This window comes from Papaver somniferum, unplaced genomic scaffold (assembly GCF_003573695.1).
Source record: "Papaver somniferum cultivar HN1 unplaced genomic scaffold, ASM357369v1 unplaced-scaffold_132, whole genome shotgun sequence".
Lineage (NCBI taxonomy): Eukaryota > Viridiplantae > Streptophyta > Magnoliopsida > Ranunculales > Papaveraceae > Papaver > Papaver somniferum.
The window spans coordinates 11,991,389-12,004,134 of NW_020622381.1; the positions used below are offsets into that span (position 1 = coordinate 11,991,389).

The following is a 12,746-nucleotide window of genomic DNA, read 5'->3' on the forward strand; positions in this document are numbered from 1 at the left end:
TCCACAAATTCTTGTGTTGAGTATATGAACGACTATACTAATCATGTTCTATTGGTTAATGTAGTCGTATATTCCGTAAGGTTTTCCTTATGTTGAGTATGTGAACGATTAAGTTAGTCATCTCCGTATGATTACCTTAGTCGTAGCTCCGTAAGTTTACTTATGTTGAGCACTTTCAATTAAATTGATCACTTTTGTGGTTTGACTTAGTTGCCTTTTCAATTGAATTAATCATGGGTTTACTTGTGATCAATTTGGTTGAGCCTTGGATATAGAAAATCATTCCTATGGTTTTTGGTATCCAATTAAAAAAAATCCTTCTTTTACTTCGAAATTAAGGTCGCTCTTGTTGTTCTTTCGGGAATGGCATCAAATGGGGGAGAGTTCTTTTGAACTTGTGCTTAGTGGTAATATCTTGCGGGGTGTGCGGCTGTGGAATTTTATAGGGGTTATCTTGTATCTTAAAACTCCTTGATGAATGCATTTAGCTTCGGCTTTATGATTGCATCTAAATTAAGTTGGTATGTATTTTTCTTTTAGTCTATGAAATGTCTCTTGTGGAAATTTCATTATGATCCCGTTCTTGTACCTTTGCCAATTTTATTGACAAAAGGGGGAGAAATAATGTAGTTCACACTACAAATACATATGGTTTTCGGATCATTGTGTAAGGGGGAGTGGTTTCCATGATCGAGATGGAGTATTGACTAAGGGGGAGTGATACATATCACCGTAGTATTATTGTTAAAGTCGTGATATAATTGGACTTTGATATTACATAATAATACTATGGCACTGTATAATAATGATCGAGAATCTCGATTTCTCTCATTGTTATAGCTACGAATCTTCAACAACGGTGATGCTAAACTTACAACCTTTGGGATCATTGGAGTACTTGGAAGGACGAAGATTTCAGGGAACGTTGAAGATTAGGCTATGGAATAGGAGCCACTAAAGTTTATCTTTTTGTATTCCATATGTATTAACAGTTTTGTGAGTAAAATTGACAAAGGGGGAGATTGTTAGAGCATATCTCGGTCGACCTCGCATGCGTTGCTATCTCAAGCATGTTTATCAATGTTAGTGATCAAAACTATGAGTCTTGATTTCTAGCCTACATAGCTAAGTCTCGGACTAGGATAGAAAAGTGTAGTTGAGCTCAAAGACTTCATGGCGATTCATCATACAATGACGAAGATCTATACAAGGAACCGTGGAACTTCATCAACAAAAAGGTATGTGGAGACTTGAACTTATCTATCACTCAAAAGTCTATCTATTCTATCTCCTACTTCTTATGAGAGAAAAGTCGTATGCTATATAGACTAGATCATACACATTTGACATTTCGAGATGAGCATTCATTGCTTATCTTTTATCTCGAAATCGTGTGTTAGTAAAGTGTTTCGCTTTGATCAAGTTTATCTTCACCTAGTGACGAAAGTCATGAAAAGTTTCAATCACTTTGAGAATTGCTCTGACGTAAATCGGTCTGTGAATATCGGCTACATAACGTCCTCTGATAATGTCTCAATGATTGAAATGAGAGTTTAGATTACATAACCATGTATTCCTTGAACCGAAGTTTTCGAACTTTGTTGATCAAGAGAAATCGAGAGGATTGTGGAATTGGCTTGCCAAGTCCGCGAACCCAGTCCGCAAACTTAGTCAACGAACTGTCGGAAGTTCTCGACCGAGAATTTTTGCTGGATTTTCCAAAACTCGTTTGTGTGCTAAGTCTGCGAACCCAGTCCACGAACTGGCGGAAGTTCTCTTTCCGAGAATTTCTACTGAGTTTGGAAAACTCAACTGACTAACTTAAGTCCGCGAACTTGTTTGTGAACTTAAGAGGTTATGATCTAAAGATGTGCTCTGAACATGAAATATTAAATTACTAAGGAATGATTTATGCAAACTGTGGCTATAATTTTCATGAGCCGATTCAATCGAATCGAATCATCTTTGTTTCAATTGTGTCTTGTGTAGTTACATAAGATCTCATAGCAATTGAACAACTCTTTAACTGGTTCATTTGAGTCAATTGAACTAGTTATGGTGAAGACGAACAAGGTTAATATGAAATGCTCATATGGTAACCTTTTGGGTTACTATGTTGAACCAACATACACGTACACGTTTGGGCATGGTTTTCACAAACCCAGTAAACGTCTACCCAAGTGTGTGTGACAAGCTAAGTTTTCGATCTAACGGTTGAGAAATATTAGCTTGAATCTAAATCAGGTTTTCATCTAACAGTGAATAAGGATTGCTTTTTACCTAAGGCAAAACCCTGATTTGAAGGCTATATAAAGAAGACATCTAGCTTTGAGCAAAACAAATCTCCCACACGTTTGTGTGATACTAGTGCGCTCGCTAGAGTCGATTCTCCTTTAACCTTTGGTTTTCTTCTCTAAAACCCGGTTAACGACTTAAAGACTTCATTGGGATTGTGAAGCCAGACCGATACTACTTTTATCGTAGTTGTGTGATCTGATCTTGCATCTTCTATCGTACGAGTACAATCGATTGATTGGCTTGAGATCGTGAGATTTCTCCGATAGGCAAGATAAAGAAGTCACAAACATCTTCGTCTTACTGTTTGTGATTCCTCGACAAACCGCCTGTGTAGTCAGGAAGGATTGTAGAGAGGCGATTGATTAATCTAGGTTGTTCTTCGGGAATATAAGACCGGATTATCAATTGGTTCCTGTTCACCTTGATTTTATTTCTTAAGACGGAACAAAACCTAGGGTTAATCTGTGGGAGACAGATTTATCCTTTGATAGACTTTTCTGTGTGAGACAGATCTGTTTATTATCAAGTATGTGATTTTGGGTTGCAGTAACTCTTGGTTGTGGGTGAGATCAGCTAAGGGAATCAAGTGCGTAGTATCCTGCTGGGATCAGAGGCGTAGGAGTAAACTGTACCTTGGATCGATGGAAGACTGATTGGGGTTCAACTATAGTCCAGTCCGAAGTTAGCTTGGAGTAGGCTAGTGTATGTAGCGGCTTAATACAATGTGTACTCAATCTGGACTAGGTCCCGGGGTTTTTCCGCATTTGCGGTTTCCTCGTTAACAAAATTTCTGGTGTCTGTGTTATTTCTTTTCCGCATTATATTTTATATAATTGAAATAATACAGGTTGTGCGTTCGTGATCATCAATTAAAAATCCATCCTTTGGCTGTTGACTGGTATTGATTGATCCTTGGACATTGGTTTTTGGTACCGTCCAAGTTATTCCTTGTATTTGATAAAGACTCGCTATTGTTTTTAGCTTGAGTAAAAATCAAATCAAGAGAGAGATATTAACTCCTTGAGATACTTTTATCTAAATTGAGTCTGATTGTCTAGTTGATTCTCTAGCAAAGTATTTCGGAGTTAGTCCATACAGATTGCTAATCGAAATATTGGGCGGTGTTGTTAGACCCCCGCTTTTTCAAAGATAATATAACTTTCACAAGAATCCCCGAAGTCGAAGAGATATTGAGTGCATTGAAATTTATGAAACCTTGGAAAGCACCAGGACCCGATGGCTTTCTACCAAGATTCTTTCAATCACAGTGGTAAGCTGCTTAAGAGCCTAAATAAGACAAACTTCACTCTGGTACCTAAAATAAAGATTCCTTAGCCTCCTTCATATTACAGACCCATAGCTTGTTGTAATACAACGTACAAGATCATATCCAAGATCTTATCTACAAGAATGAAAACTTTTCTTGATAGAATAATATCTCCAACGCAGTCTGCATTTTTTACTGGTAGACATATATATGATAATACTATCTTAGCACAAGAAATTATTTATTGTTTGTAGAAAAATAAAGGTAAGAAGGGCTATATGGCTCTGAAGCTCGATATGTCGAAGGCGTTCGATAGAGTAGAGTAGGGTTTCCTCAAGAAAGTAATGCTTCAGTTGGGTTTCAATGAATATTTTTGTTCACTAATTCAAGAATGTATCGGCACTATAGAGATACAAATTCAGTTAAATGGGTCTTCTTGTAGATCCGTCAAACCTGCAAGAGGTCTTCGGTAAGGTGATCCCTTGTCGCCGTATCTTTTCTTACTTACTATGAAAGTATTCGTTAGAGCTCTAGCTAGTGTTGAATCCAACAAGAAGATACAAGGTATAAAGACTGCAAGGGGTGCACCACCAATATCACATCTCATGTTTTCAGATGATTATTTGCTCTTTGCGAGAGCAAACATTCATAATGTGAACAACTTGTTGAATGTGATTAATGAGTTCACCAATAGCTCGGGGCGGCAAATAAATTTCCAAAAATCAGCAGTCTACTTCTCAGAAAACTTTCATGGCAGACATTGCAGATTGTTAACTTGGAGACTGAGAGTTAAGAAGATGAATATGTATGAAACTTACTTGGGAATTCCCTTTTTTCTTAACAGGCAAAAGTTTGTTTCCTTCTATAAGATTGATGACAATACGAAGCAAAGATTAACTAGATGGAGGGGTAAGTTTATAAATCAGTCAGGTAGATCTATAATGGTCAGGTTTGTTCTTAATTCTATGCCTCTACACCAAATGAGCACTTTCAAACTGCCAGAAAAAACCATTGAAGAAATGAACAAGGTGGAAAGATAGTACTGGTGGGGAAAATCTGAAGGCAACGGTATATGCACTATATCTTGGAGTAATCTTAACAAGGAAAAACAATTTGGTAGTCTCGGATATAGATACATCGGTGTCTTTAATAATGCTCTACTAACCAAAAATGCAACAATTCATCTCATCTAAGGGATAAGGCCCTAAAAGCCAAATATTTCCCCAACTCTTATCTTCTTCGTGTTGCTGGAAAAAAAATGCAACCTGGTCATGAAAAAGTCTGTATAAGAATATGGAATTTATTAAGAGATTTAGTTTCTGGCAGTTGGGCAATAGAAAGCAGATTAAGGTATGGGACGACAAATGGGTTATAGGCCTTCCTGACCCTCCAACACCTTTGAATGATTTGGATGATGACTACAATGCTGATTGGTTGGTTTATGACCTAATAGATGAAGTGCAAAAGACTTGGAAAACATCTTTAATCTATAGTCTCTTTCACATTGATGTGGCAGTGAAAATCTTAAACACAAGAATCCCAAGAAAAGTTGAAGACAAACTTGTATGAACTTTGACAAACAATGAGAGATTCACTGTCAAGTCAGCATACAATGAGCTAATACAGTTAAAATCCAACACTCAAGATACTTCACTTGAAGACACAAAAATGTCGAAGAAATTATGGAGTCTCAAGATACCTTCAAGAATAAAACATTTCATATGGAAATGCCTGACAGATAACGTCCCTAGAAGCGAGCGACTTATGCGACATATTGGTGATATATACTAGTACTACTTGTGCAATGTATGGTCAATATGAAGACTCTACTGATCACATTCTAGTGAGTTGTAGCTTCACTAGAGAAGTACTTACTGCAGTTTCAAGGAGCAACAGATCTATGATGATACACAGATACTGGTGACTGGATAAGAAGTTGGTTTCAACATACCCCCACTATTCAGCTGTTTGGTGAAGATTGGTTGATAAATATGGCATGTGTAGTATGGGAAATACAGAAGGAAAGGTACAGATGTGTGTTTGATAAGATAAAACCAAACCCAATTTCCACAATAAGAAGAATTCAAAACCTGAACAACTCTGTTATTCAGAGTAAAAGTCACATGTTGCTAAGGAATAACAAAATTTATGTTAATAAACAACAAAAATGGAAACCACCATATTTCCCTTACATTACTGTTAGAGCACTGTTCGGTCGAACTCTCAAGCGTTGCTATCTCAAGCTTGTTTGTCAAGTTTAGTTGTCAAAACTATAAGTCTTGATTTCTAGTCTACTTATAGTTATGTCTCGGATTAGGATAGAATGTGTAGCTGAGATTTAGACTTCACGGCGTTCATTGATTGAAGACGAAGATCTACTAAGGGGAGCTTGGAGGAACTTAATTAACAAAAGGTATGTGATGACTTGAACTCATCTATCACTCAAAAGCGAAAAAGCGGGGGTCTAACAATACCACCCAATATTTAGCTTAGCAATCTGTATGGACTAACTCCGAAATACTTTCTAGAGAATCAACTAGACAATCAGACTCAATCTAGGTAAAAGTATCTCCATGAGTTAATATCTCTCTCTTGATTTGATTTACTCAAGCTAATAGAAATCAGCGAGTCCTAATCAAATACAGGGAATAACTCGGATGGTACCAAAGACCAATATCCGAGGATCAATCAATGACAATCAACAACCAAAGGTTAGATTACTCTAATTGATGATCTAACGCACAACTTGTATTATTTCAATTATAAAGATAAAGCAATATAATGCGGAAACTGAAATAACACAGACACCATAAATTTTGTTAACGAGGAAACCGAAAATGCAGAAAAACCCCTGGACCTAGTCCAGATTGAACATACACTGTACTAAGCCGTTACAGACCCTAGTCTACTCCAATCTAACTTCGGACTGGACTGTAGTTGAACCCCAATCAGTCTCCCACTGATCCAAGGTACATTTGTACTCCCTACGCCTCTGATCCCAGCAGGATACTTCACACTTGATTCCCTTAGATGATCTCACCCACAACTAAGAGTTGCTACGACCCAGAGTCGAAGACTTGATGACAAACAAATCTGTCTCACACAGACAAGTCTATCGGATGATTAATATGTCCCCCACAGATAAACCCTAAAAGGTTTTGTTCTGTCTTTTTATAGTAATCAAGGTGAACAGGAACCAATTGATAATCCGGTCTTATATTCCCGAAGAACAGCCTAGAGTTATCAATCACCTCACAACAATCTTAATCGTATGGTAGCGAAACAAGATGCTGCGGAATCACAAACGAAGATGTTTGTGATTACTTTTTATATCTTGCCTATCGGAGAAATCAATCTCAAGCCAATCAATATGATTGTACTCGTACGATAGAAGATGCAAGATCAGATAACACAACTACGATAAAGTAGTATCGGTCTAGCTTCACAATCCCAATGAGCCTTTAAGTCGTTAACCTGGTTTTAGAAAAAGAAAGCCAAAGGTTAAAGGAGAACCGACTCTAGCACGCAAATTAGTATCACACGTAAGGTGTGGGGATTAGTTTTGCATTGATGCAAGATGTCCCCTTAAATAGTCTTTCAAATCAGGGTTTGCCATTAAGTTACCTTGGTAACAAAGCAATCAATATCCACCGTTAGATGAAAACCTGATTTAGATTCAAGCTAATATTTCTCAATTGTTAGATCTAAAACTTAGCTTGTTACACACAATTGAAATTCACACTTCTAGGTTTGTTAACCGTACCCAAACGTATGCACTTGTTGGTTCAATAATAGTTAACCAAAAGGTTAGCCATATGAGCATTTCATATCAACCATGTTCTTCTTCACCATAACTAGTTCACATGACTCAAATGAACTAGTTAGAGAGTTGTTCAATTGCAAAGAATTCTTATGCAACTACACAAGACACAATTGAAGCAAAGATGATTTGATTCACTCGAACCGGTTCATGAACTTTTATATCCACGGTTTACAAACTGCATTCTTTAGTCTTTTTAAGTTTAAGTTCAGAAATCATCTTCAGATATATAACCTTCTTAAGTTCGCATACTTGGTTCGCGGACTTAAGTTACCGGGAAGAGTTTACAAACTCCAGTAGAAATTCTCGGGATGAGAACTTCGCCGGTTCGAGGACTGAGTTCGCGGACTTAGATTCACGCACTAGTTTGTCAACTCCAGCAGAAATTCTCGGGTTTGAGAACTTCGGCAGTTCGCGGACTGAGTTCGCGGACTTGGCTCACGCCATTCTTCCGATTTTGATTAACAAAGTTCGCAAACTTTGGTTCAAGGAATAGGACTTATATATAAATATGTTTCCACAACAATACTTATGTCCATCATTGATTATGTAATCTAAACTCTCATTCCAATCATTGAAACATTCTTCGTCAAAGCAATTTTCAAAGTGATTGAAACATATCATGACTTTCGTCACTAGTTAAAGATAAACTTGGTCGAAGCGAAAAGCTTACCAACACATATTTAGAGATATAGATAGGCGACGTATACTCGGCTCGAAATACCAACTGTGTATAATTAAAGTCTATATATAGCATACGACTTTTTGTCTCAAGAAGTAGGAGATAGAATAGATAGACTTTTGAGTGATAGATAAGTTCAAGTTTTCACATACCTTTTTGTCGAGAAGTTCAACCGGTTCCTTGAGTAGTTCTTCTTCTTGTATGATGAATCGCCATGAAGTCCTTGATCTCAACTACAATTTCTATCCTAGTGTTGATGGTGGTTTTTAGCTTAGGGTTAAAATCGTAAAAGCTTGCATCAGATGTGACGTCACTCTGCAAAGAAGCGGTGCTGTGAGTGATAACCTCTCCACCGACATATTTATTGAGCCACTCAACGCACTTTTATCGATAACACTCTGTAAATTTCGGCACCTCGCCAATACGAGACTCACTGAGTACTTTCCAGTGCTATGTTCCCCAGCAGAACCCTTAATTGGTATGGCATGACGGATTTATGTTCACTCGCAGCGGAGTAGCATGAACCTCCAAGTACCAAAGTTAAGGTCATTGCACGAAATGCTCAGACAGAAAGCACACTGCATTCTGTAGATAAAGATTTTGTGTGGCAGCATACAAAATCCAGCTAATTATTGTGATAACTCGCAAAGAACTCATAAATAGAGCTGGCAAACGGGCGGGACGGGTCTGGCTTGTGACCAACCCGCGGGTTACGGGTTGATACAAGCCTGAGCTCGCGGGTTGAAATTCTTCACGGGTGGTCATTTATCCCACCCGTGCCCGTCCCGGGTAAAGCTCGCGGGTTCACGGGTGCTCACGGGTTACCTGGTTTTTGTTGAGTCAACTCGCCAGAAATCGATTTCTGGGCTATTTCCTTCCACATTCAGGGCATCTAAAGTTCCTTTCCTACAAGCTACAACCTAAGTATCTAACATTCATCCAATTCATTTGGTATATCAATTCAAAAACTCAAAATTGCAAAACTAAACAAATTAGTCTTCTTAAAGAAACACAGACACAGTCACACAGATACTATCATAGTATCATACATTCATACTAGACTTACTTTACTAGTCATTAGTAGTTTACTTTAGTACTTAAGTACTTTAGTTACAGTTACACAGTACTTCATCAGTTCATGATGATAATTGATAAATAATGAAAATAAACTTCCGAGACCGAGACTGTAGATACCATTGTTTCTAATTTGTATCACCAAGTGCGACAATATCACAATATTAATAACCACTTCCTGCACAAAATATATATTGTGTGGTTAATCAAAAAAAGTGTTAACTATCAAAAAACATCTCCAATCTCTTTTCTATGCAATATTTGGAGATACTGGTAAGTGATAAAACATTCTCATATTCCATGTTTATCTTTGAGTTGCTCCAACTATTCAATATGAATCTGTAATTTCAAGAAAAAATAAACCAAACAAAAAAAAAGATTCAAGTCAAAAACATGGAATTTGCATAATTACCCCCGCTTTATATTGAAGAAGTACGCATACTAACTAGACGCATAAGAACTTACTTCCTCCACATCCTCCACTGCCCCATCCTCCACTGCGTCAGGTTCAAATCCTAATATATCTTCTTCAACGATCACATTGTCCTCATCCATATCTTCTTTTCCTATATGGATCATAATAAAACAACCAATGTTATAGATAAGATTTAGACACTCAACTAAATAAAATATTATTGATTTACTTACCAATTCCATATTCCCAATCACGAGTTGTTATTAACGCCTCAGCATTTTCAGGTAATAAGGAACTGCGAAATCGATCAATCACCCTTCCTCCAATGCTAAATGCAGACTCCGATGCGACGGTTGAAATAGGAATTGACAAAATATCCCCTGCCATTCTTGAAAGTACTGGATATTGTTGTTCATGGTTCTTCCAATAGTTAGGATGTCTAGTGAATTTAGACAACCTCTGTACGTCTCGCCAAGATATTCATCTAACTCTGACAAGTCAGTTAATACATTACCACCACGTTCCTGTGTTGCAACATATTCCTGTTGACAAGACACTAGATATCAAGACACAGAATGACAGAATCCCAAACAATCCAACAACCAATTCTTGGGTACATTCCTCATTCTATCATAAGTAATTACAATGACAAATAAACGATATATGGCATGCTCAGAGTTTACATTGACATATTAAATCTGGGTTCAAAGTTATCATCTTGTATTAAAAAAAAAGAACATGTTTTGCAGACTTATACCAATCATGAAGAACTCAAATGAATCAAACTGAACATAAAAGTTGAAATTACCTGAAAAAAATCACTCCCTTCTTGGGCAGCAAAATTCCCACCATTTTGAACACTCAAATTTTGAGCTGCACAACTGTTGGAAGCTCTTGAACTTGACAAGGTGTAATACTCATTAAAAAGTGCTTTTATATTACTATGCACTTTATTAACTTGACATTCTAATTCTCTCTCATCAGGATACAACTTGGAGTAAGTAAATTTCACAAAATTCATTTTCGATCTAGGATCTAACACAACTGCCATAGCCAATATAGGACTCAACTCCTTCCAGTAACTATCAAATTTTGCTTGCATCTCTTTTACCATGTTCCTAATGAATTCAATATTACTTCTGCTCTCTTTCTTTAGTAACACCTGAACTTGACAAATTCTTTCAAAATACAGATTGGAAGTAGGATACTTACTACCAGAAAAAACCTTTGTGAGTTCATGAAACACCTTGAGAAACTTTGTGACTACTTCAATTTGTTCCCATTCTTCATTAGTTGGACAGTCTTCATAGTCTGAATCCACCAACTTCAAATGAGAGAAAACTGGCTTATACAAGATACAACTGTCTAACATAAGATAAGTTGAATTCCACCTGCATAAAACAAACATTCAGTGAGTATCTAAAAAAACATTAATACAAATTATACAATTCTCCAACTTTGTAATTTATAACAGAATAGAAGTGGAATCCCACCTTGTCTTTACGTCTTGCCGAATACCCTTTTTCAGACCAGACATTCCTAAAGTTTCAACAATGTCCAAGAACTTTTGTTTTCTTACTTGGGACTTTTTAAGGGACTTCACTGACGCTCGAATCTTAAGCACGGCTGGATCAATCTTCGTAAGTCCTTCTTTTACAATAAGAGCTAAGATATGAGCACAACAACGCACATGAAAGTATTTTCCATCGTTCAACAAGATCTTCTTTGCAACAAGTCTACTCTTCATAATTCCAGCACAAGCTCCGTTATTTGCAGCATTATCCAAGGTGATGTTGGATACCTTTTCTTCAATTCCCCAATCTTCTATCATTGCAAATAACTTAGAAGAAAGGTGTTCACCTGTTTGAGGTAGTAGAAAGGGTAAGTTAACATTTATTGATAATAAGAAATAAAATTAAGTGCTTTACCTGTATGAGGTGGTGGAAGGGGAGAGAAATTCAGAAGCTTCTTTTGCAATACCCAATCTTTATCAAGATAGTGCGCAGTTAAGCTTATATATCCAGTAGTTGTTACAGAAGTCCACATGTCTGATGTTAGACATATCCTACCTGTAAGGGTAAGTCATACACATTAGCTAGCACATCATATTAATCAATTACTCATACATAAAAGTATAACAAATCATTTGAAATTTTGAATCATACCTGGAGCAAGTTTCAATCTGTTGCGAATAACTTCTTTTTGTGCTTTATGTTTCTTTACCACATCGGCTTTCCCAGTATTCCTTGATATTGGTTTAAAGTCATCATTTAAATAAGCACATATATCCCTAAACTCTTTCCACTCCACCAAAGCAAATGGAACATTTCTTGCAATGAGTAAAGCTGAGAACAAATCCCGTAATTTCATTTGATCAACCTTGCGTACACGGGTAGACAGCTGGCTATTTTGTGAAGCTAATATCATCTGCCCTACGTCCATAGACTGACGTTTAATGCACTTATGCCTTTTCATGGCTGAGGTTCCACCTCTTTGGCTTTCATATTTATATCCTACATTACAAGCCTTGCACACCCCCTTCGTTGTACCATCCTTATACTTAACGAGTTTAAAAAATTCCCAAACTTCGGATCTAAGTCTATTTTTCTTTCCACGTGCAACTTGTGCAGGTGCACAACCAACAGTTGGATCCTCATTCACAGAATCTAGCATCTCAACATCATCATCATCATCTTGACCGTCACCACTCATAACATCGTTGTAATGGTCTGGTTCTGGTAACTCTTGTTCTTGTACACTTGACATCCTGAAATGGATGGAGCCACAAAGAACAAGTCAAAGAGTCATTCAGAGAATCAGAAACGTGAAAAACTGGCAATGTAAAGAAAAGAAAAGAAAAAATCAACTGTCTATTGAAACCTAACCATATTTCAGAAATTCTAAATCTGTTGTAAGTATTTATACAATTCTTCTTCTAAGCATAATGCTCTGATGGTGGTGGTGCTATTTATGTTGCTGGCTGTGTTGGTGACTAAAAAGTATAGACTACCAATCTATTGAGAATTTGTCACTTGTATGAGTTGTTTGTGTAAAAGCTATCTTCATCAGGTGTATCATTGATTTCTAAGAGAAAGAGACATCACAGAACAAATTGACCTACCAGTCTCGTACCTAATAGTTCATCATATATAAACCTAATGTCAATGAAATTCAGACCTCAAATTCCACT

The 12,746-nt window shown here is 37.0% G+C and overlaps 1 protein-coding gene across 1 annotated transcript; it reads right to left on the reverse strand.

Annotated features, from left to right (window-relative positions):
* Window positions 1-10,066: 10,066 nt before the first annotated feature.
* LOC113332828 (zinc finger BED domain-containing protein RICESLEEPER 2-like) lies at window positions 10,067-12,322 on the reverse strand. Its single transcript, XM_026579334.1, has 5 exons — window positions 12,106-12,322; window positions 11,485-11,625; window positions 11,050-11,221; window positions 10,379-10,947; window positions 10,067-10,098 (listed from the first exon to the last, which is right to left on the reverse strand). Exons 1-5 carry the CDS (start codon window positions 12,320-12,322, stop codon window positions 10,067-10,069), a joined length of 1,131 nt encoding a protein of 376 aa, XP_026435119.1.
* Window positions 12,323-12,746: the final 424 nt, after the last annotated feature.

Coding starts and splice junctions, on each gene's coding strand:
- LOC113332828 (XM_026579334.1), bottom strand. CDS start 12,322: ATGTCAAGTGTACAAGAACAAGAGTTACCAGAACCAGACCATTACAAC. Junction 11,222..11,484: donor CCTTCCACCACCTCATACAG/GTAAAGCACTTA, acceptor CTCATATCTTAG/CTCTTATTGTAAAAGAAGGA. Junction 10,948..11,049: donor CGGCAAGACGTAAAGACAAG/GTGGGATTCCAC, acceptor TGTTTTATGCAG/GTGGAATTCAACTTATCTTA.